The following is a 25,207-nucleotide window of genomic DNA, read 5'->3' as shown; positions in this document are numbered from 1 at the left end:
AGCAGGTGAGGGATGGAGAGATGCATGGACCGTCTTGGTTGGGGTTCAAGTCTTGTAGCCATAGGGGACAGGACCCTCCATCCTGCTGCAACCGTGTGTTGATTCTTAAACAAGCCCTGTCTGAGAATTCTGTAGGAAGATACCGTGCAAAGCTAATTGCAGTGAACTTTCCCGGTAACTTGTGTGTGGAATAGCCATTTTCCATGGCTACTGTTACCTTGGCTGTTGTTACATAACTCCGGTTAGATGCAGCTACTGGCGTTTGTTAAGCCTGGGTTCCAGTGTTGAAAAAAAACATGACCTGAAGAGTGATGACTTTGAGATTGTCTTTGTGGGGCTTTCTGGACACAAAACCAAAATTTTTAATCAGAAACTTGAGTTGATTTGACCAAGAGTTTCTCTCGGTTTCAAAATGTGATGTCACCGAGACCATTCTTGGTAAGGAGCTGTGAGAAGCCGCGTCCACGTGAGCGGGACCACCGAGACTTGAAGCCACTAGTGAAGGCCCAGCACTTACTCCTCCACCCAGATCCACGCTGCCTTGTCCTCTACCGACACTGCAAAGAGGGGAGACATGGGGCCTGGTGGTGGACAAGGAGCCGAGTGGACAGGGCGCAGTGGACAGAGACCCCAGCCATCTGCCCAGTCTGTTTTCTTGCTCTTTTCTCTGTGCGTTACGATCTCTACTATTTAGGCTCCAGTCTTTTTTTATGAGCTTGAAGGGGGCTGGAGCTGCAGCAGCATCTTGCTGGTTCTTCTCCCTGAAGCCCCCCAGCAGCCAGGCCACACTTGCTCTGGGCCGACCCTGTGGAGCCGAGCCCTTCTTCAGAACTTCCTGCTCTTTCATCGGGAGATTATTTTGCCATCATGTGTGGACCTTTCTCTGCGCCGAGCTTCTGTACCTGGAAAGCCCCGAGCGAGGCAGCTGTTCAGGACCTGTCACGTGGGAGCTGCTGGCTGGTGACGGCTGGTCCCGTGGGCCAGGCTCGCTCCCACGCCAGCTGGCTAAGGAGTCCCAGCCCCTGCCTCCGCCTCCCCCCGTGGTTCCCTTTCAGACTGCAGTTATGAATTAGTTTTGGGGAACAGAGGACATGAGTAGCTACTTAAAAATGCCCTGCACCGCGAGGACAGTGGGGAGAGGCCAGCACGAGGCAGTGGGTGAGTGGCCTGGTGCCCTGGCGGAGGAGTCTGGCTCGGCCTGTGGACCTGGGGTGCAGCTCTGCCCCAGCGGCTGCCGGGCGCGGGTTTGCCTTGTAAATGACACCGTCGCTTGGAGGCATCCCTGACAGCTGCCCCTGCTCCAGATTCCAGAAATTTCTTTTAAACATTTCATGAACACACTCGTGGTTTCTTCCCTTTTCCTCCCTTAATAAAATCCGTAATAGCACCGACTGTTTATTGTGTGGGGGACCCCGCCCTGTGTTAAGCGCTTAGCGTGCTTTGTGCCATTTTACCTGGTCACCCCAGCACAGAGGTGGGAGAACCCTCCTTTCGCGGGCCGGGAGCTTGAGGCCTAGCGTTGAGAGCTTTGCCCAAATCCGCCCACACCTGGAGGTGGCTGAGTTGGATTCGAACTCAGGACTCACACACTAACCCCCCCCCCCCCCGCTCCCCCTCCCACCTACCTCTCTGTGTGTTTTTTTAAAATTTTTATTTATTTTACATCTTTATTGGAGTATAATTGCTTTACAATGGTGTGTTAGTTTCTGCTTTATAACAAAGTGAATCAGCTATACGTATACATATGTTCCCATATCTCTTCCCTCTTGCGTCTCCCTCCCTCCCTCCCTATCTCACCCCTCTAGGTGGACACAAAGCACCGAGCTGATCTCCCTGTGCTGTGTGGCTGCTTCCCACTAGCTGTCTATTCTACATTTGGTAGTGTATATATGTCCATGTCACTCCCTTACTTCGTCCCAGCTTACCCTTCCCCCTCTCAGTATCCTCAAGTCCATTCTCTAGTAGGTCTGTGTCTTTATTTCCGTCTTACCCCTAGGTTCTTCATGACATTTTTTTTTTTTTTTTGTGGTACGCGGGCCTCTCACTGTTGTGGCCTCTCCTGTTGCGGAGCACAGGCTCCAGACGCGCAGACTCAGCGGCCATGGCTCTCGGGCCCAGCCGCTCCGTGGCACATGGGATCTTCCCGGACCGGGGCATGAACCTGTGTCCCCTGCATTGGCAAGTGGACTCTCAACCACTGTGCCACCAGGGAAGCCCCTTCATGACATTTTTAATGATGCAGAAAGGAGACCTCTCAGATCCGCCCAAGGTCTGCAGAGGGCATGAGGAGTTCTCTGTGCTCTGTGCTCCTCCTGTAGGTGTCTTTTACTCACTGTGGTCACCAGGAAAATCACAGCTGCTAGCTTGCTTTTCCTCCGTTGCTGTGATTGGTGGCGTCGGGATGCTGGCTGGCGGTTTTGACTGCACGGCAAGGACACCCGGCGCAAGCTGGTGGCCTGTGGTGACAGTTTCCCAGTCTGGGAGGAGGGAGAGATTCCAGACAGCGTGGCTTTGAAAATTCACCTGAGTTCGGAACATCTGTGACACCTTTATTCTGGGCTGGCTGAAACTATAGCTATTAAATTTAAGGCACCCGAATTATATGACATCTTTTTAAAAAAAATTTGATTGATTGATTGATTGATTGATTGCTGTGTTGGGTCTTCGTTTCTGAGTGAGGGCTTTCTCCAGTTGCGGCGAGCGGGGGTCACTCTTCATCGCGGTGCGCGGGCCTCTCACTGTTGCGGCCTCTCTTGTTACGGAGCACAGGCTCCGGACGCGCAGGCTCAGCGGCCACGGCTCACGGGCCCAGCCGCTCCGCGGCATGTGGGATCTTCCCGGACTGGGGCACGAACCCGTGTCCCCTGCATCGGCAGGCGGACTCTCAACCACTGCGCCACCAGGGAAGCCCCTATGTGACATCTTAATAATAAAGATGCTGGCAAGCAGGTCATTTTAAACACGTATAAATAGACGTTGCTTTTCCTCTGAGCTATAATTAGCACATTATGGAGAAATTGCTACCCTGAAAGTCACTGTGATTGACCTGAGGTCATGCAGAGCCGGGTGGCAGGGCCGGAGGTGGCCAAGTCCTGTGCTCGGCTCTGATGCTGGCTTCATGGGGCAGCAGAGCCAGACTCTGCGTGGGGCTCCGCGCAGGATTTGCTTTCCACCGCAGGTGTGGTCGGGCGGCTCAGACGGTGCCGTCCCTCTTTCAGAGAGTGGCTCTGGGGACGGAGAGAGGTGAGACTCACCCAGGCTTGTCCCGTAGTTGACTTTGTCAGGCTGGCCGTTCTCTGATGCCCGTCTAGTGCTCAGTCCACAACATTCCTTCCAAGGGCATTTGGTGACGGTCTGCATTCTTGTTCTGTACCAGACCAGACTCGCCTTTCAGGCGGGGCTTAGTCCCCATCTGTGCAGGGGGCAGACCGCTGTATCTGCCCCAGGCCGGGGAGGGGCAATGGGCCCCTGGGTGGTGGGGAAGGAGTAGGAAGTGTAGGTGGTGGCTGTGTGCCCATCCCCTGGCATTGTAGCAGTGTCGGGGGAGGGGGTGCAGCGCTGCTGGCCGAGAGTTCCCACCTGAGCAGTCCCCACCTGCTTAGGCAGGACTTACCTGTAAGGTCGTGTGACCCCCCCCCCCCCCACCACGGGACGGAACAGTTATTCTCGGTGAATTTTACAGCTGCCTTGCCCTTTCTGCACTTACTTTATTTTATTCTAACCACTTTATAGACTTCCAATTTCTACAAGAGAAACTGCACACATTGAAAGTTTACACTTTGATGAGTTTTGACGGGCCACCCCGAAACCACAGTCACGCTCTCGGACGTGTTCATCTCCTCAGGCGTTGCCCCCTGTGACCCATCCCCTCACCCCCATCCGCTCGCACTGATCTCCTGTTCCTGTGGATTAGTTTGCATTTACTAGAATTTAACAGAAGCGGAATCACACAGTAATGGACGCTTTCTTCGTCTGGCTTCATTCGCTCAGTGTCAGGATTTTGAGATTCATACAAGTCGTTGTGTGTATCAGTCGCTTGCTCTTTTTTACTGCTGAGTCGTATTCCATTGTGTGTGCTCCCCACAGCTTATCCTGTTGTTGGATATTGATTGACTCACTTCCAGGGTTTGGCTTTTACGAGTAATCTGCTGTGAACACTCAGTACTGTTCTTCCCAGCGGCACGCGCTTTTGTTTCTCTTGAGTAACTATCCAGCAGGGAGTGGCTGGGAGATGCGGTGGGTGTAGCGTCAACTTCTAAACTGCCAGACGGTTTTCCAGGTTGGTTGTTGGACTTTACCCTCCCGCCAGGAGTCTGAGCGTCTCTGCTCTGCCTGTCAGCTCAGCAGGCTGTCAGGGCAGCACGTGTCCTTGAGAGAGAGGAGTTGCCATCCTTGTCTCATGGGTGGCAGGTGTTTTGCACTGCGTGACCCCCCGACGTCACTTTCGCTCCTTGTCAATCCAAGTGTTTGGCTAAGATCTGCGGCTCTTAACAAAGAGAAGGAGCACAGTTTGCCCCCAGAGGACATTTGGCAGCGTCTAGAGAAATTTTGGGTTGTCCCAGCTTTGGGGAGGCAGGTGTTAGTGGCATCTGGTGAGTGGGGACCAGGGACGTTGCACAGGGTGGCCCAGAATCTCAACAGTGCTGGGCTGAAGACCGCCAGCCGGACTTCCGTGGACCCTGCCGGCCTCTGATCTGCAGTGCAGAGCTCTGCGCTGACCAAGGGTCAGCCTGGCACTCGTTGCTTTTTCAGGTGGGAACCAGTGGCATTATCTGTGGGGTAATGGACCCACGTGTTGTCAGGGATCAAGCACTTCTCAGTGAGGGAGGCTGGCCTTGTCGCCTGGGTCTGACCGAGCCTCTCAAGGTGGGCAGGGGCTGTGTGAGACTCAGCCAGCACCTTCTCCTCTAAGGCTTCTAGGAAGCTGGCTCCTGGGTGAGGATGTGACTTTCCTCCAGTTGCTTGAGCCGGCAAATTCCACCCAGCGCTGTCCGACTAACCGCGTGAGCTCAGGGCTGTCTTAACGAACTTCGTTGATTATTAACCTTCGCTTGGCTCAGGGAAGTTACTCACTTGCTCTCTGGCCAAGAGGAAACCTCCTGGAAGCTTTCATACTTAAATCTTTTTGACAGCTCCACATTCTGGAGCATTCCCTTGGCAGTTCTTTTACTTATAGGGCGGGGAGAAAACTCCTGTGTACTTGCCTCAAATGACAGATTTTGCTCCTGCAAAGCTTTTCACAGACGTGTTCACAGTGGGGCTCAGTGTGTGTCGGGCAGATGACAGCCCCTGTCCACGTCAGCCGTCACTTCTTGCCGCATCAGCAAAGTACTGCAGAGCTGACTTTTATCTGCTTGGGAGTTCGCTTATTTATTCTTTTTTTTTTTTTGCTTTTGGGGGATAATAGCAAGAATGGGAAACACTGGTTTTTTTTGACACAGGAATAAAAAAATAACCCCTGTACTTCCTTCCCCATTCCTGCCTCACTTTCTCTGTTAGGAAGGATGTGCCGTGTGCCCACTGCTGGCTGGAGACCTCTGAACTAGAAGTAGACCCTGACCTCTGAACTGAAAGCAGACCTTGACCTCTGAACTAGAAGTAGACCCTGACCTCTGAACTGAAAGCAGACCTTGACCTCTGAACTGGAAGTAGACCCTGACCTCTGTACTGAAAGCAGACCTTGACCTCTGAACTGGAAGTAGACCCTGACCTCTGAACTGAAAGCTGACCTTGACCTCTGAACTGGAAGTAGACCCTGACCTCTCTGGGGTCCTGCCACTGCTCAGCAGCCCCGGTGTCCCCTCGAGGGCCAGCTAACTTCTGCACCAGTCAGAGAACCTGCCCTTTGTCTCCCTTGCCAGGACATTAACATTCATGAATGTATTATTTGTGAAATATTAAGTGCTTGGGATGTTATAAAAAGTGCACTGTGTGTTCATAAGAGTGAGGGGTTCCTGGCTGGTCTGATCCCCTCTGCAGAGTTGGGGTTCTTGTCCACAGTGGTGCTTGGAGTCAGGCCCTCCCGGTCCACTCAGGGTCATTCCTCAAGGTCATTCCTCAGGTCAGGCCCTGTCAGGTTAGGTCACTTCCCTTCAAGTCTGTTTTGCAGTTTTCTTGGGCCTGTTTATGCTTTTCTAGTTCAAACGTAGCTTCCCTAGCTTCTCTTTGATACCAAACTGTCTTAAAGGGTTGAGATCATGAAATTTGATGACATAGCATGTGTTGTTTTCTTCCGCCTGTGTCCCCCTCACTCCATTCAAGAGCTGCTGTGTTGCCACCGTGGGTTTGTAAGGCATGGCTTCCCTTCCCGTATACCTGTCCAGGCTGGCGGGCCCACCCGCGGGCCTGGCTGTAGAGCTGGTGGCCTTTAGAGCAGAGATTCTCAGAGTCACCCGGACAGCGTGTGAGCACCGGATGCGCCCCAGAGGCTCTGAGCCAGGAGGTCCCGGGCGGGGCCTGGATGCCGCCTCCCTGACAGGTTCCCAGGGGCTGCCCCTGCTGCTGCTGGGTGGGGCACTGGACTTTGGGGACCACTGCTCCAGGTCTCCCAATCCTGGTGTCACGACGTGAGGAGCGGTGAGTGACCTGAATCTGGAATGTGGACAGGCCCTGTGGGCACGTGCCTCGTTGGTGGGTGGAGGACCCGGCGTCCTAGCCAGTGGGCTCAGGAAGCATCGGTGGTGTGGTTTGCTATCACGGGATGCCCGTGAGCTTGCCCCCTTTCACAGGCCTTTCTTAGTTAAAAAGCCAGAAGGCCCAGCAACATGCAATCCCCCACATCAAACCTGCTGGAGAATTGCTGAGCTCTTCATATAAATGAAGATTTGATAGCTTTTCAAGTTTTCACAGGGTGATAACCCGTAGGATGCCGCTGACATGTTTTATCATCAGCTTCACAGGTTGTGTGCTGTCCCCGCATCTTTGATTGTGTAGTAAACACGTATTTATGTTTATGTGATCAGGCACTGGCGGTCCTCACCAGCCTCCCTCGGTGTGCGCAGGCACGTCTCTGCTTCTGCGCTCAGATGTCCGAGGACGCTGATGTGGTAATTCGTGTTTGACAGCTTAGCTAACCCATAAATAGATTCCAAAACAAATCTGGCCAGGCCTTGCCCTGCTTAAAAGCCTTTAATGGCTCACCAGGGCTTTCAGAGTGAAGTCGAAATTCCTGGCCTCACCCCCTTAGCCTTTTTAGAACAAGTCATGGGGTAAATAAAGAAATGCAAATGGAATTGCTTCTCTTAGCATCCAGGGCCCTTGGTGACCGGCCTGCGTGGTCTTGCCCCTCCCTGCAGGCACCTCCTCTGCAGACGGCTCCCTGGGGGCCACCTGTCATCTCGGGCTCCACCAAGGCCTCTGGTGGTCCAGCTCCTGCCCCCAGGCAGGCGTGCCCCTCTTTTCTTAACCCAGCCGACGTCCTCACTACTCAGCTCAAGTGTCACTGCTCCCTGGAGGCCGTACAGACGTCTCCTGGCTGAGACTCCAGGCGGGCAGCCTGTGCCCCCAGCTCTGATTGTGTCCCCACCCCCAGCCCCCCAGTCTCTCCCCAGCACAGGCTCCAGGTGCTCAGGGACTGTGGTCGTGGGACCAGATCCCAGGATCCCACGCAGGACCCACCGTGTGGTGAGAGCTCCATGGAGCTTGACCGCGTGAGAGGGGAGGACCAAGCTCCTGAAGGCGTCTTCCCTGGAATGAGGCCGTATGTATGTAGCAACAGGGAACACACCTGATGAACACGGACCCAAGGACTGAAATACCCAGAGAAGAGGCCCGAGGCTATAGTAACCAGTCCGTGAGGCCGGGTACCCAGGACTTGGAGGTTACTGTGGCTACCATTTTGGGAATGGCCTTCAGAACTTAGGGCAATAAAAAAAGTTCCTAAATTCAGGCAATCTTTGCCCTCAGCAAGTGGCCTTTGCCTTTTAGGATGGCCAGAATTTGCTTACCTTTTAAGCTGGGGAGCGTGATAAATCGGTCTGTTTGGGTCCATGGTTGAAAACATCGGAATCCCATTCTAGCAAATTCCAGCGGATGAATTTACCAGCAGGATGTGGGGGGCAGTCCTGAGCATGGGAGGCCGGTCTGAGAGCCAGGCCTGGTGGTGGGCTGAACCAGGGCTGCTGAGGGGTCCAAGACCCCTGTGTCTTTGGGGTACTGCACTTCTTTCTTGGGCCACCACTTGGGCTTCCTGTTGCCAGAGGGAATCAGCCACCTCTTGGCCACCTTGATTGACGGTGCCAGGAGGGTGGTAGAGAAGAAGAGGGGCAGGTCCTCAAAGGCTAGTTGGAGGAGCTGCCTCCGAAAGCTGGGGGCACGGATGCCCAGCTGGCAGGAGCAGTGCCAGTGCATCACGGTGGGGAAGACACGCGGGCTGTCCCGTCAGCAGTGAGATGCTCATCGAGTCTGGAGCGTGATTTCCTGCATCTGCCCAAGTCCACTGCGTCCTTGTAATTCTTCACGAACAAGTCTGGTTATGGTTGGGTATTTTGCAGTGTTTCAAAGAGAATGGGATGGGTTCATTGGTGACTTCTTTAAGATGCGCAAACACCATGTGTCAACTGGTAAGCAGCTTCAGACATTCTGAATTCCTCCTTGCAGATGTAAAGGCTGGAAATTAAACATCCAGGGAGCTGGGAAAATGCCAGAGGACAGCGCTGCCTTTTAAGTGTTCACTGAAGTGAGATAGTTTTCAGAGCGCGGGTAGCTGAGTGATGCGGCTCGAGGGCCTGCTAGGTGCAGGGAGAAGTCGCTGGGCTGCCTGTGGGCTTCGGATGGTGACAGATGGCTGGGCTGCCTCAGCGCTTGGGCTCCAGCTCCCCCCCTCCCACTTGCCCCGGGACTTTGCCACTCCTCCCTCAGACCAGGTGGTTCCCGGAGGCACACACTCGCCTGGCCTGGGCTTCCTTCCTCTCCCGGCCTTCGTCCCTCAGGGCACAGGCACCCCAGCTGCACGCATGCCTGGCAGCAATAAACACCCCAGAACGCTCTGCTCGCTAGAGGAATGGCTTTCCTGACTGTTCTACTCTGCTCCCCGAGCCTGGGAATAAAGCAGAAATGCTGTGCCCTTGCCTTCTCTCATACCCGGGCACATTTTATTTGAACCTCCCTCCTGGCATTTTCTGCTTTTACTCCGTCATAGTAGCTATTGATTGTGGGGCATATAGTGTGTAGTGCCTAAGGAGAGTGTCTGAATGATGTCTGGTCTTGCTCTTCCTGGCTGTGTGCTTTTGGGGAAGCCGTTTGGATTCTGACCCTCAGTTTCCTCCTACTTTACTTGGAGGAAGTGAGTGTCAGCACCTGGTACCCTTAGCTGCTCTTCCCGCTGACTCTCCCCTCCCCACCCTCTGCTCAGCCCGAGGTCTGTCGAGTGGATGTACGTTCATTCGCCCCTCTCGGGAGACTTCAGATCTTCTCCCTGTCCTGGGGGTCAGCGGGGGGATGCTCAGCTTGGGAGGGCACACTGTGTGGAGGGTGGTCCCCCCCAAGCTGGGTCTCCGCAGTGGGATTCACCCTCTCTAACATGGTTGGCCCGAAAGCCAGCCGTGCAAATGCTGCTGATGGACAGTTGCCGGCAGAAGCATCCTTGGTCCTGCAGGGTAAGATCTGACTGGCTGGGGACACGGTGGCGTATTGGAAGGGCTTGGTGTCTGTGTCCGTCTGCAGGGTAACAGACTGTCCCAGACCGGGGAGCTTAAGAAACAGACATTTATTGTCTCACGGTTGTGAGGCTGGAGTGCGAGATCGAGGTGTGGCCGGGGTTGGTTGTCTCCTGCGGCCTCTCTCCTTGGCTTGTGATGGACACCTTTTCCCTGTGTCCTCATGTGGCCTTTTCTGTGTGCACATCTCTGGGGTCTCTTTTCTTATAAGGACACCAGTCCTATTGGATTAGGGCCCCACCCTTAGGACCTCATTTGACCTTATTTACCTCCTTAAAGGCCCTGTTTACAGCCGCATTGGAGGTTAGGGCTTCAACATAGGAACTTGGGGGTGGGGGGACGTGATTCAGTCTGTAACAGTGTCCTTCCTTTCCCCGGCCTCCCCGATATCACCCGTATGTGGTACCTGAGCATTTCTTCATCACCCACTCAGATGAGGGCTCCGACTGCACAGCCGTCTCCGCTACTGCAGGTATGGGGGGCAGCCCGCCCTTGACTTCCAAAGTGAATGGAACAAGGAAACAGTGACTTTCTGAACCTGAGATGAGCTATTTATTTTTTGTCTTTATTATAACGTATAATATCTTTACTTCTTCATTAATATTTTTATTTACATTATGTTTAATTATATTTAGCATATCTGTATTTTGTATGTTTATTATAATTTTATCTTAATTGAGGTTGCAGAGACTAATTTGTACTGGGAAAAAAATAATAGCCATGAGGTTACTGTTTTATAAAAAATGTAGAAGAGTATGTTTAGATTCAAGCAGTTTTTAAAAATATAAAACAGATGATAAAAAAATAAAAATTTGTTTAAAGAAAGAAGCGTAATGAAAAGCAGAAGTGATTGTTCGCAGTGAGACTTAAGTGCAGGGATGCCTCCCGGGGTCCCCCCCACCCCCTTAGGGTTATTGCCCCAGGGGCAGGTGAGAGGATCCAAGCTCAGCCAGGCCTGGGCCCCCGGGGCACGGAGCAGGAATGAGCCCAGCAGCCCATCCCGCGAGCTTGGCCCAGAAATGTGGTCCAGAAGAGAGCGAAGGGCCGACTCTCTCCCCTTTGCCTGAAGACCACGGCTCTGCCACATCCCTGCTGCCACGTTCAGTCTTTCTGTAGCTCTGGCACTCGGTCCGAGCAAGAACAACGGTGCATCGAGTCATACCAATCATCTCCAAACCCAGCTTTGGACAGTCTCGCGACTTCGATTAGTCTTTCATCTATTGTCTGTGAATGCTTTTATAAAAGGGTTTTGGTAAAGAATTTAAAGGTGACAGAAATAAAATCAGCTGTCAGCCCAAACCCCATACCCCCCAAATGGTGTCTTTCAAGATGTTTTGTGTGACGCCCCCCACCCCCGCCCCCCCCGCTGGCTTGCTGGAATTGACTTTGATCCCCGGTGTCCTGACACGGGAGCCAGGCTGGCAGTTGCAGGTCACTCAGTGCTTGTCAGCTGTGCGCAGTAGCCTTTGGGAGTGGTGCGGAGCAGAGCTTCAGCTGGTGTCCCCTGCTGTAGTCCAGAGAGACGAGGGCAAAAAGAATGGTTATTCACTTTTAAATCCTCAAGGTAGTATGATTTTTTGCGTCTTAAACCAGAGGGACGGCATAGCCATCAGTAACGGGATCCTTAGGTCACCTCATTTCCAGGCTGGTGACTCTGACATCGCTCCTTTAGTGCATCTTGCCCCTCTGCCCTTGATCCTCCTTGAATTCATAGCGACAGAAGGCCCCCGCCAGGAGAATTGTCAGAGCAAACCACCTTGGCACGCTTGAAACCGGTACTGTTAGCGATAGCAGTTTGCAGGTTATGCGACATGAATTATGTTAATCAGCTTATATTTATTAATTGGTTTAATCCTCAAGTGACTCTAAGACGTAGATGTAATTCTCGACTTAGAGATGTAGGAGCTCGAGACTCGGAGTAGAATGATCATTCATTTCCCTCCCTAAGGAGAAGGTCTAGTGTATGCATAGAAAATAGAGAATTGTGTGTACGTGTGTGTGTTTTCATGTGTATATACGTTGGGTGTGCATAGTGGGTGAAGGAGGAAGAAAAGCCTAGGCTTGAACTTTTTGAGTTAAGTATTGCTTTCTCAAACTTACAGAGCAATTCAAACACGTAAAATGTATGTAGAATAGCATAATCACCTCCCAGATCACCCATCAGCCAGCTTCAATAAGTACCAACCCGTGGCCAATCTTACTTCCTTGAGACACCCTGCCACCCACCAATATTATTTTGAAGCAAGTCCAAAACATCCTGTCATTGCATCCATAAATATTTCAGTGTCCATCTCCAAAAGAGGAGAACTCTTAAAAACAAACAAAAAGTGCACGTGACCACACCACCATTATCACACTTAAAAAATGAACCATTTCTTAATATCATCACGTACACAGTTGGTGTCCGAATTTCCAGTTGTCTCAGGAGTATCGTGATTTTTTTTTTTTTTTTTTCAGTTTGCTTGAACGGGGATCCGAATAAGGTCCAGGCTGTGCGGGTGGTTGATGCTTCCCCTGAGTCCCTTCCAACGTGTGGGTTCCACAGCCGTCTTCCTTCTCTTCTTGTGGAATAGATTTGTTAACAGAGCTGGTGCGCCCTGCGGCACTTGTTGGTCTGGAGTTTTTGGGACCGCATCCCCTTAGAATTATGTAACATGCCGCCTCTGTGTTTCCCTGTAAATTAGTGGTTGTGGAGGCTTGTGTTGACTCCAGTTCTGGTTTTGTTTGGCCAGATGACTTCCTGGGTGGAGGCCGGGCTTCATCATGGGATGGACCTTTGAGTTGTCTTTCTTTGATGTGAGCAGTACCTAATCGTCATCTTCCGGATCTGTTCATGCTAAGAGGTTGCAAACTGGAGGTCTTGTGATTTTGTCATTCATTCTTTCCAGGTTGTTGCAAAGCGCTTGGGAAGGAAGTGTTTCTTTCCCGGTGCAGATCTAGTCTCTGCCTGCCTCTGGGGCATATGGCGATTGCTGGTACATTTCAGGGGGATCTAGTCTCTGCCTGCCTCTGGGGCGTGCAGATTGCTGGTACATTTCGGGGGGATCTAGTCTCTGCCTGCCTCTGGGGCGTGGAGATTGCTGGCACATTTTGGGGGGGATCTAGTCTCTGCCTGCCTCTGGGGCGTGGTGATTGCTGGTACATTTCAGCAAACCCCCGCGCCGGGTTTGTCAGTACCTAGGACGAGACCCAGGCTGGTGTGGATGGCGCCTCGCTGGGCGCTGGCTCCTGGGAGCGGGGTCCCGGTTTTCCACTCAAGGGTGGGAGCCATCTGCCGAGCACCTGCCCCAGCCCTGGTCACCTTCACCAAGATGAGCTGTGAGAAGTGTTTTATGGCGTCCAGGGATGAAACAGCAAGTGTGTACCCAGGGGCAGAGCTGGCCGGACTGGATGCCCATGGGGGAGGCACCGTGTGGGTGGACGGGGAGGGGGTGGCCGGTGGCCAGACAGCCTTGGTTTGAGTGCCGCTTGGACCTCCCTGTGACCTCGGCGGCTGGCGGCATTGAGCTCCACGCCCCCGGCGTCCAGCGGGGACGATGCCGCCCATTTCCTCTGAGTTCTGGGCTGAGTGTCCAGAGGGGTGATTCACGCCAGCGCTGAGCACAGCGCCTGGGACGGTGTAGATGCTGCTTAATCTGTGTTCCTAGTACCGAGCGTAAAATGGTTGTGACAGTGGGTGGGGCGGGGGGGGGGGCACCACTGTCACGTGACAGCTGGCTGAACTTGGCTCCGCGTGGCTAGGGCGGCCGACCCTGATCCCAACGACACCCACGGATGTTGGTTCCGATTAGAAGTCCTGCTCAGAGGGAGTCAGCGTGTCACGCCAGGGTGAGGCGGGGGATGGCTCAGGCCCAAGATGTAACCTTAACGGTACAGGGTGGCTTAGCAACTCCCGGTATACTTTGTATGCAGGCTCCAGGGGTGGTGCAAAGGGGTGGAGGCAGGTCTGGAGGCTTTGAGCTGAGGATCTGGAGAGGAGAGGATGCAGGTGGACGGCTGCCCGCAATCTCTTGTCAGAGGATGGGGCCTCCGTGGTCCTGCCCGCGAGTCAGCGTGACCCGCATCCTCCCGCCATATGCCCGAGGCCTTCCCCCAAAGGACGAGCTGGCTGTACAGCCCTCACCCCTCCCTTCCAGGAAATGTTCTTATCACACAAAGCGGGGAAACAGAAGCTTGTACTGGAGAGCCTCCCCAGCAAGGCCCTGCTCACTGACTGGGGGGTTTGGTCGGGGGGGGGGGATGTACATCCAAGAGAAGCAGATGGTGGGCAACATACCACCCTTATCGACCTCACTGGGCACATCTGGGCCCCAAGATGACCGAGGGAGGAACTCTAGGGATCCTGCATCTCTTTGGATCGATTCTTGGATATTGCTGGCTAAGTATGTATTAAATTCTAGATAAACTAATTCTGTGTACAAATTCTAGGTAAAATGTCTTCATGGAAAAATAGGAGTTTCCATTAAAAAAAAAAAGAAAGCTTGAAAATGTATCAGGTATTCCTCCTGAGTCTGCACAGTGTGAATGCCATTTTAAAATTTCAGGGTTAAATTTCTTAAGGTGATGAGATAAGGCAGGTATGAAATTTAGCAGAGAACATTGAGATTGATCCCTTTAATGGACTTTACCCCCTTTTTTTGGGGTGGTCACTGTTGAATGTTAAATTTCTGTTTTACGTCGGGGTCTCCTTTGAAACTGGAGGTATTGATGTGGTCTTCGGCAAATGTCTCCATTGCAAGAGAGAAGACTAGTTTATAAAGTGGGCAAGCTGCGTGGGAGTTCTGTCCGATGGCTGTTTTAAAAAGTCAAGGCCACTTAGCCATGTGGACCCAGAGGCATAGCTGGGTTGTCCCGGTCGATGCAAACCTGGGGACCAGCTCTGTGGACGCTCTGTGACGGGCGTCCACAGAGCAGCCGTGGGAAGACCTTCGGTGTAGCACAGATGTCCTGGCCTGTCTCCTCCCAGGGGAAGGCTCGGGCATGGCTGTTGCCTTGTGATTCATCTCTGTTTACTTGGAGACCATGAGTTAGATTTTTATTTTTTGCAGCAAGAAAATCACTTGAAAATGTGGAATATCACCCTTGTAATCCTGTGATAGAAAACTATTTACATTTTTAAAAAAAGAGCCTCTTGTGAATAAGTTACGGTAACAAGGAATGAATTATTTGGAGACGAAAAGAAAAACCTTCACAAAGCATACATTTAGAAGCAGTAGGAGCTTGACAAGATCGTTGTGCGTAAATTAAAATCAAAAGGAGATGCAGATGAGGATGTGAACTGCAGGGCCTGTGTGAGAAAGTTCACCACCAGCCTGAGGTTGGAAATTGGACGCACTTGTTGCTTCTTGAGGTGGAGAATAGTGATGATGTGTAATAAACCTAAAAATTAATGGAACACTTTTCCTTGCAAATTATAAGTGAATGTGGGTGAATTCTTGTAGCATTTATCCCAAAACTGTACAGGCAGACTTCCACTGATGGAATGAAACCGTGGAAGTGATAGAGTGGATTGTTTTGGGAAGCATTTCTCTCCGTACTTTTGGGGTGGTGGCGGTAGTCTTGTTTTTCTTCTGAAATGGAAATACTGTCAGGCTTCCAGTCTTCCATGAAACTGTATCAAGCGAAAGTAAAGTAGCAATTCTTCTGTATCAACTTAGTGTTTTGTTCACGGCAACAGTGATCAGTAGGAACCCGTATGAAATGGGAGATTGCAAAATCCCCAGGAAACCAGAAATGGGGGGTGGTGTGTGATTTTAGGAGGAGAATCCAGGTTGTCAAGCCGCTGGCCAGACGTGATTCTCAGTGTGGAGGTGTGGCCTGGGATGTATTTAAACTGACCCAAGTCAAGAAATTATTAGTAAGTGGGGAGAATGCCTGAAAAACAGGCATCCAGTTTTTTTATATAGAATTTATAAAAATTTATTTATTTATTTATTTATTTATGGCTGCGTTGGGTCTTCATTGCTGTACACAGGCTTTCTCTAGATGTGGCGAGCGGGGGCTGCTCTTCATTCCAGTGCGCGGGCTTCTCATTGCGGTGGCTTCTCTTACTGCAGTGGCTTCTCTTGTTGCAGAGCACGGCTCTAGGTGCGTGGGCTTCAGTAGTTGTGGCTCGCGGGCCCTAGAGTGCAGGCTCAGTAGTAGTGGAGCACAGGCTTAGTTGCTCCGTGACAGGTGGAATCTTCCCAGACCAGGGATCAAATCCATGGCCCCTGCATTGGCAGGAGGATTCTTAACCACTACGCCACCAGGGAAAGTCCCATCCAGTTATTTTATTTTATTTTTTTTGCGGTACACAGGCCTCTCACCTTTGCGGCCTCTCCTGTGGAGCACAGGCTCCGGATGCGCAGGCTCAGCAGCCATGGCTCACAGGCCCAGCCACTCCGCGGCACGTGGGATCTTCCCGGACCTGGGCATGAACCCGCGTCCCCTGCATCGCAGGCGGACTCTCAACCACTGCGCCACCAGGGAAGCCCCATCCAGTTATTTTTAAACAGACTATTAAACAGACTGCTTAAACATTTGTAATTTGTGTTCATTGTAGGATTATTCAAAGTAGAGATGGGGGAAAAAAGCCCATAACCGAGCATTTCAAGATGTCGTGTTGAGGTTTTTTCGCGTGAGTTTCACATGGTCTTTGCTTGCTTCCTCTCACATCTTACAACAGAGGCTCTTATGGTGCTCAGGTCCTCAACCCCTGTTTTTAATATCCGGTGATATAACTGGAGCGTCGCTACCAAATTGCATGTGTGTTATCCTTTCAAGTGAATGGATGTTTCAGAATTAGCCACACTCTGTTGGGCATTTAAGGTGCTTGAGTTTTTGCTGTTCTGAACAGTGCAGTAAAGGATGTTTTCATAGTTACAGCACTGAACATTATTTCTTTGTGATGTCATCCTAGATGGGTAATTGTTCTATCAAAGTTTTTTTTTTTCCCAATAAAAGTAATGTATTATTGCACTGATTCCAGAAAGTTTGTACCCATTTATCCTCCCATGAGGAGAATGGACCCTCCCTTCCCCACTCCACACTTGGGCATCGCACTCCAGAGGGAAGGGGTGGAATGGGGTGGCCTTTACTAGCCCGGCTGCTGGACCAAGTCTGTCCTTTCTCCCAGCAGGCCCCTGGGACAGACTGCCACCTGCACACACGGGTCATCCCCACCTTCCGCCGCTATTTGTGATTTCTTAGGCTTCGTAAGGGTATTGATTATGGACTTTTCATTTCAGGTCTGGAACTAGAGAGTGGGATGGAGAAGTTCCCAGAACTCTGGGGAAAGTAAACGCACAGTGTGTGGGAGTTGCCTGGGGAGAGACGGCTGAGACTGTCATTGTCATGTAGTCGGTGAAAGACTGGCTTCTCAACAGAGTGTCTTTGCCCAGCTTACTTCTTGCAGGAACTTCGGAAGAACACGTGTTTCCATCCTTTGTGAGCTTCGATGTGTGCAGGCAGCCTTGTGTGTGATGAATAGTTTTGATCACAGTTTGGCTGTCGGTTACTTGATTGTTCGACTGTATTTTTCTCGTTCCTTCCCTGTCTGCAGTGCCGATGGTTTCCAGGTCCCCCCTCTTGGGACTCTAACTCTGTGTGGGGAGTGGCTCCAGGCCCTCGCTCTGCTGCCTGGTCAGATTTCTGCTGCACTGTGAGAAGGCCCCTTTGCTGCCTCGTCATAGTTAGAGCCCTGGTCCTTTTATGTTATGGGGAGCAATTGTCGTAAGTCCTCTCCAGGGAACTCGGACTTCTGTACCGTGTGCTGGAGCTTGCCCTGGGCTGGTGGTTGTAATACCTACAGTTTCGTGGGCATCAGCTGCATGTGAAGAATTTTCTGTGTATTGGCTCCCTGTTATAATAATCTACGGAATCCCTGTTATCGTGGCAGGTAGGGATTAAGAGACTCAGAGAATACGGATGTCGTGTAAGGTCCTACAGGTGGTGAGTGGAGAAGTCAGGCTTGGTATCCAGATGTGCCTGACCCCAGAGCCCATGGTGTCCATTGCACATGGTATCCAGGGGACACGGGACAGACATGCACAGCCAGCATCAGACTGGGCAGCTCCAGGGAGCTGGGACAAAATGCTTGAGAGCTCGGGCCAAAAGAGTTCAGCTCGCCATGTCTGAGAGCTGGAAGGGAACAATGAACCTCCGCATTCAGGTTATTCTCATTATTGTACTAACCTGTCCCCACCTGGCCCATCCCCTGTGTGAGGTGCACACGTTGGCGTGTGAACCTTCTTCGGGACCGTCATGCATTTCATCCCCTCGGCCTGGCCTGTGTGAGTCAGGACTGTCGGCAGTATCGGGAGTAGAGGTTGAGCAGTGGGGGAGAGAAGGGAAGCTGGGCAGGCAGATCTCTGGCCCCTGGCTGCCCAGCGGAGCAGTTGGAGGAGGGCTCGGAGCTGCGATGGGGCAGTGATTGGGCTGGGCGGAGGCTGTGTGTGCCTCATTGGGTAGTGGGATGGGTTTCAAGAATCCCTGTTCTCTAGGACTCGGAAGGTTAGGGTAAGGCGTGTTGCATCCTTACTGTAAGGTGTGTGGTGTTGGAGGCAAGTAGGGCTGGGGAGGCGAGGATCAGCCCCGCAAGGCGGGCAGCCTGCCGTCTCATGCGTCGTGTCTTTGTCAAGACGTTCACCATTTATCTCTGAAGTGGACAGAGCTGGAAGCCTTGAAGATTGTGTCAAAGAAAGGATGTGAGTTATAAAGTGCCTGTGATACCCCACTGTCGTGCTACCAGGGGGGTCCAGAAGATGCAGTTACATCTAGAAGATGCAGTTGCATCCAGAAGATGCAATTAGGGGTCAAATTGTTGCCGGGTTACTAAGCTGTCCGGAGTGAGTGCGGCCAGTTCTGTGTCGGTATCTCAGACTTCATTACTGAGGTCTTCCACACACTACTGGTTTGCTGTAAGACAAGTGTAATATCCCCGTAGATTGTGCTTTACTCCATGTAGCAGGTAGTTCCAGGGGCTTTCACAGGGTCCCTTGTGCCCTTGGTCCGGTATCAGTTTCCTGTCGCTGCTGTAACAAGTCACCCCAAACTTAGTGGCTTAAATCGACATAGATTTATTCTCTTACCGTTCCAGAGGTCAGAGGTCCTAAAATTAAGGTGTTGGCAGGGCCGTGCTCCTTCTGGAGGCTCTAGGGAAGAATTCATCCCCTGGCCTTCTCCAGCTCCTGCGGGCTCCGCGCACTCTTTGGCTGGTGGTCCATTCCTCCATCCTCGAAGCCAGCCGTGTAAAATCTTCAGATCTCTCTCTGATCGCTCCGTCCATCCTCACGTCATGTTCTCTCTTTCTTCTGCTTCCCTCTTCCGAATTCTCAGGACCCTCATGATGACATTGGGCTCATCTGGATAATCCAAAATGTTCCGTTATTTTAAGAACCTTCACGTAGTCACACCTGCCCAGTCCCTTTTGCCATGTAAGGTGACGTAGTCTCAGGACTTGGGGGTTAGGACGGGGGCATCTTTGGGCGGGGGCACGTTTCTGCCCACCGCAGTCCCCGGGTCCGTTTCTCATCAGGGCCAACGTTCCTGCAGGCAATTCTTCTCCTGCCGTGCGGACAGGCCACACCTGTCATCACTGGGCTCTGCTGTTCACACGGGGTGGCGGGGGGCGGGAGGGCACTGCGGAACGTCAGGCTTTCTGGCTCTCTCTGCCGACTTCCACTTCAGTTTAGGAAGTACAGTTAGCAAACGAGTACCGATTCTGGGCAACCATCGCGACCTGTGAACGCACGTGTACCACGAACCTAGACTCCGCACGAAGAGGCTGATTTTGGAATCCCAGCTGACCCTCCTTGTCCAGACTGAAGCCTGTGGCTGTCCTGCACCGACTGGGGTTCCCCCTTTTTGCTGGGGAGGCAGAGCTCCTCTTGCAGGTGGCCTCGCCCCCCGCTCGTCGACGTGAAGAGGCCGCCTTGCTCGCCTCGCCACAGTGTCCTCGTGGCTGGACCTGCTCCTGTCCCCTCCTCCGCTCCTGCGGGAACACCAGTTATCCTTGTAGCCTCGCCCAGGGTTGTGTGTCCTCATCTCCTGGACGGTCTTCTCTTCTCAAGTCCCATAGCTTGTGACCGACCCTCTTCACGTCACCTGCCACTTTCTGCCTTGAGATGCATAATGAATTGTGCATGGGTCCTTGTGGTGGGACAAGGTTACTGGGAGGCCCTGGTTCTCTGCCCACCTTTACCTCTAGGTAAGCAGGAGCCCCGACCCTGAGAAGTGGTACCTTCATTAGATTGTTCACCCGGCGGATGCTTGTCCAGGTTTTAGACTTTTCAGCAGGAAAAAGAGAAAACAGAAAAGGTAGAGTTGATCACAAAGAGGAGAATTTGCAGGGAATGAATCAACCGTTTTTCTGATTATTAACAGGTTATATGCTCAATATAGAGAATGTGGAAACTATAAAGAAGAAGAAAAGTTGCCTGTGATCCTTCCGTCTGGAGGCAACTACTGACTCCGGGGAGGTTTTCTCCTTTTCCCACCTTGGTGTTTTATGAGGGTTGGTAAGTGTCACGTAAGCAATGGTGTGTCCAGTGTTTTCCTACTGAGTCTTTGTTACAATGACATTTTTCCTGTGTCCTCGCCTTGTCATCAGCGATCTTTTTCATGGCTGCATGATATTTAAGTATGTGGATGTATTGGAATCGACTCATCCCAAAGTAGATTTAAAAAAAAAAACAACACCTTTTTGAGTGCATCAAATAAAAAATGACAAAAATTAATATTTTAAAACAGATGAAGAGAAAACCCAGAGACCCTGCGCAGTTTACCCCCATCCCCTGCCTGTCTGTGGCTGGCAGGGTGTGTGCCGGCCTGCTCCCTCCTGGTCCTGGTGAGTGGACGGGGGCCGTGATCCTCCACATGAGCTGTGGACACTGGGGTCTCCCTTCGTTCAGAGCCGCTTCTGTAAGTTGGCAGACACGGGTGTTGCTTTCTTTGGTGCAGTTGTGTCATCAGTGCTTCAGATCTGTCATGGCGGTGATGGAAGGAAAAAAAAAAAGAAGGGAGCCATCTATGGCTACTGATGGTGGAAAGGAAAACAAAATCAGACAGAAACTATTTGTGAGGCGCCAGTGTAATGAGAGTGAAGGGAGATAGAACACACCGTGAGCAGTGAATGAGCATCCGAAGCAGGGAGTTACAGCCCTACTTTGGACGTCTTTGCTTTGAAAGAATTATTTTTCAATCTAGTAATAGTCCATTAAATATCAGAAACGATCAGGTTCATTCAAAACCACAGTCAGTTGCATTCTGATGAGAGAGGTTTTGACTTTCTTCCTTGTAGAGCTAATGAAGATGCAAATGTTTGTGGCAGGCAGGAAATTATGTAAGAAATCGTAACGGCCAAGTTTTCTGGACCAGACAAGTGGAGAACGGTCCTAGGGAGGCGTGTGCGTCCGTTGCTCGTTGTTGTCACCATCGCGTGGAAGCATGTCAGATAATTAGAAACTAGGCGGCATTTTGTGCTAAGCATCACAGCAGAGATTTTGCTTGGAATGTTGACCGGGATTACGCTCTGGCTGAGACTGAACACGTGGCAGGCATCCTACTCCAGTTCTTAAAATCATCAGGCAGAGGTTTTATTATATTTTTTGGGTCTTTGTTCTTCTGTCTTTTGCTTTAATGCAAAGGAATGCTCGGAGAATGGCACTGGGAGGCTGGCACCAAGTCAGCTTTGGGATTTTTCTCTAGTGTAGGGACCGATCTGCCCCGCTGCCCTCTCCCATTGGCTTTTTTTTTTTTTTTAATGGCTCTTGATTGTACTGTTTTTGTCTCCATAACCCATGTCAGCTTCAGGGCCATTTATTTACCTTTTTTGATGAACGTTCGAAACGTAATCAAACTAGAAGCTTCTTGATATACACACATTCACGTGTGAATTATGTTATTCCGTTTAATCCTAACACATGTCCTCTGCAGAGTGTCTCCTTAAACCTCAGGGATGCCCTGTGCCTCGGTTTCCTCACCTCGCAACACCAGGGGTAGCGGTGGTACCTCCTTAGAGCAGCGTCTGGAAATTCAAGTATGGTAATTCGTGGAAGTGTTCACAGCAGCCCCCTGCACACATCAATGCCCAGGAATGGCGGCAGGCTGTTGTCTCTGTCTCTTTCTCTCTCAAATTGTCAAGGCATCTTATTTTAACCTCATTCTGCCCTGTCTGGGGTTCCTTAGATGAGTTCTCAGTTGTAGTATTGACCTTTTCTACAAAAAAAGCGCAGCGAAGCCCAGGAAAGTGACAGCAGGAAGCCAACGCCAGCCTGCAGCTGTAGCCCAGGGGTGCTTTCCCCTTGCAAATGCCTTTGGCCCATTTCCTGGTTCCGCTGTGCTGGAATTCGGGCTTGAACGTCAAGAGACCAGCTGTTGACATGAACGGCTTTCTGCAGCCAAGGGTATTCCAGGACAGCCGGGCTGGCGCTGGCAGGAGTGTGGGGAGGGTCCGGTGTCCCCAGCGCTGCCCGGATGGTCCGTGCGCACACGCATGTGCCAGCCTCTGAAAGGAAGGGCTGTGTGTGCCGAGCAAGTTCATTGAAGAGGGTGTGGAGGTCGCCACTGTCGACCCTCATTATGTCCTCACCGCAAATGAAATGAGAACTTGACCGCCCCTCCCCTGCGGGATGAATGGATCTCAGAATAGCATCTTGGATGGAAACAGCGCCTTGAACTCTTGAAACGCCGCCTCTTCTCTTTATCCTCCCCTCTCTGTGTTCTCCGCGGCGGGCGGGTAGGAAGTCGCGGTGACTTCACTTCGTGGTGAAAGTGTCCTCAAAGACCCCGGGCCGGGCTGTGCGTCCTCGCTGGCTCGGAGCTGCGGCCCTTTCACGTGCCCGGCTCTTCCGGGCTGGCACTCTCATTCCAGAAGAAAAGGTTCTTGGCAGCCTTGAACAAGCTTGCATGTTCACGCCTAAGTGTGTAAGTGAGCCAGTGTGCCCCTGATGAGCTCAGAGGGTTGGATCCGGAGGCAGGTTTGCTGGGAGGACATGCCGGTGCCTGGCTCTGCACATCCCTGCCGGCCAGAGGTCGGCTTTCTGGAACCTCCTCCACGGGGGGAGCACGCGTTTGGAGCCCAGGACCCCGGCTGCGCTACCTTGAGCTCTCCAGGGTTTGGCCGCAGAGGTCTTTCTGGCTTGTCCTGTAGGACTCAGACCTTTGCTTCTTCCCTGTTACTCACTTGTCTTCCAGTGACCCCACCTTTTAAGTTTAACTCTTGTAATGCTAAAAGCGCCTTGCGTTTCTCCTGGCTTTGACTTTTTTTTTCCATCAAGAATAATCTCTATTTCCCTTAGTGGAAAGCTTAATAACACATCAAGGACAGATCAACTGTTCAGTTTCCCTTGAAAACTATCTCCCTTTCCTCCCTATGGGGAGGGGGTGTCTGCCTTCCTTGTGGCCCTTTCTCGTTTGCTTACAGCACAGACACACGGAGCCCGGTGTATGTGCACGCACATGTGTGCACGTGAGAGTGTGTACAGGTGTGGGCGCACGTCCCTCAGACAGGACACTGTGTCCAGTCCTGCCTGTCCCCACCCTGGGTACCTTGGTGCTTACTGCGTACGGGGCCCAGCACCCCGTGTGTGGGAACCAGGTCCCCCGGAGAGGAGGGCTCCCGCTGGAGTCTCACACCGCATTGTTTAAACTGTGTCCAGTTGCAGGCGTTGGGGGATCAACAGTGAACAAACAGGTGCGAACTCACCTTCCTGGAGCTAATATTTTTGGGGTGGGTGGAGCGTACAAACAAAGCCAGTAAAGTACTACTTAAACGTGCAGCCAGTAAGAAGGACAAGGAAAAGCACACAGCAGGGAAGGGGTGTGAGTGTGTGCGTGTGGGATGGGGGGTGTTGAAAGTGTAGTGGCCTCGTGGAAGGCCTGGCCGAGAGGGGCAGCTGCCCGCAGCCCTGGATCAGGGTGCACGTGTGGATGGAGAGGTCTGGGTGGGACGGACTGAGCTTCTGGGCGGAGCCCTGAGCTGGGAGGGGCCCCTGAGGCTTTAGGAACAGAGGGAGGCAGGGGAGAGGGCTGACGCGAGCTCAGAGAAGCAACGCGGACCAGACGAAGCGGGCCCTGTGTGGGCCGAGTGGTAGCAGGGAGAGGATGGACTCTGGCGGCCGTTGGGCCCCAGGGAGAGGGTAGCACTGCAGTGACAGCACAGCCTGCGTTCGAGTGTCTGCTCCCCCACTGCCGGCCGCGGGTGAAGTAGGAGAAACCCGAGGAGCCTGCAGCTCCCCATGCGAACACTGTCACTTTGAGTGTAATTATCACTTCTAGTATTAACAGTGCTGGCCCGTAGGAGCTTTCAAGTCCATATTATTGAATTCTGAATCCAGTCCAATAATTCTCTCAGTAACTGAGATACCATTGACTGCGGGTCGTGGATGTTTTAAGGCCAAAGTCACCGAGTGAGCCGGGGACTTGCTGCTGGAAATCACTTGCTTTTTTTTTTTTGTTTTTCTCTTGCCCTCCTTTTTTTCCTGCGTGGCATTAAGTCAGCCACATTAAAAATTTTGTGCATCTGTCATCGGAAAAACCAGCATGCTTTCCCCTGCAGAGCAGGCTTGAAGACTTTTTCTAATATATTACACCAGCCGCACGAAGTGGCTTCAGGTTAGCTCTTAATTCATATTTTCTGCAGCTGCTAATACGCCTGATAGTCAGAATTGTTGCCCATTGGAGATAAAAACTAAATCTCAGCTTCTGCCCTGCCTCCCAGGAGAAACTCAGAGAAGAACTGTAACGCCTAATCCATATTTTGATGTTGAAAAGAAAATAGGGTTATAGGCTTATTTCGAGCCTTTGGGTGTTTACGGTTGTGCAGGCTGGGTGTCCTGACTTACAGCGTAAAATCTGAATGTCCGGCGCAGGGACCAGATTGGTTTCTGGCCGATGCATGTTGTGCCTGTGATGGGGCGTCATCCTATCTTTATGTGCTGAGCGTTATTCAGTCCCAGAATGCATTGGATTGTACGCAGACTGTCTGTCCGGGGATGTGCTGACCGACTTCTCTCCCAGGCTTTGGAGGAAAAGCCCCAGCTGGCGTGTGTGTGTGCGTGTACGTATGTACACTTGCTCACCGCTGCACAGAGGATGGGGCATTGCTCCTGAGCCCAGGGGTCCCGTTCTCTGGAAAGTTCTCTCTGCACAGGTTTCTGTGCCCCTTGCTGGGTCCCTGTGGAGTGCCTGGAGCAGATTATCACCTGGTGGTCCCTCCTTCAGCGGGAGCTACCCTCTGCCTCCTTGGTCCAGACCGAAGCATCTCAGGCCATCAGCCCTCCGCGTAGGGCCTCCTTTCCCACCTTCTCATCAGCGTTCCCTCCTTTGGATGAGTTTGCCTTGTGGAGGACACTTTTGAAGTGTGTTTTCCAAGGTAGGATTTAGTATTCCAGAGCAGAACAAGGAATACCAGTGGGGGGGAGTCAGATTACCTAAGGAAAAAATAAGAGGAAAGATGTTTTTTCAACGTACTTTATTATAGCATTTTAACGCCATTTAAAGTCACTGGAAACTGATGTTTGAACCTGCGATTATTTTATTATAGCATTTTAAACCTTTTTTTTTTTTCC

General features: G+C 51.9%; 1 protein-coding gene across 7 annotated transcripts in view; it reads left to right on the top strand.

The window, feature by feature from the left end:
- Window positions 1–25,207, top strand: part of AGAP1 (ArfGAP with GTPase domain, ankyrin repeat and PH domain 1) — a 559,516-nt gene that overhangs the window by 16,349 nt on the left and 517,960 nt on the right. Inside the window, exon 1 of one of the 7 annotated variants that reach the window (XM_067740148.1) lies at window positions 20,057–20,155. The exons of the other annotated variants lie outside the window; for them this stretch is intronic. Coding sequence (XP_067596249.1) covers window positions 20,146–20,155 — 10 coding nt within the window. The 5' untranslated portion in view covers window positions 20,057–20,145. Of the gene's footprint in view, window positions 1–20,056; window positions 20,156–25,207 lie in introns of those variants that run through there. 7 annotated transcript variants of the gene reach the window in all.

Source organism: Pseudorca crassidens, chromosome 6, assembly GCF_039906515.1.
Source record: "Pseudorca crassidens isolate mPseCra1 chromosome 6, mPseCra1.hap1, whole genome shotgun sequence".
NCBI lineage: Eukaryota > Metazoa > Chordata > Mammalia > Artiodactyla > Delphinidae > Pseudorca > Pseudorca crassidens.
This window is presented reverse-complemented; position numbering and strand designations above follow the sequence as displayed.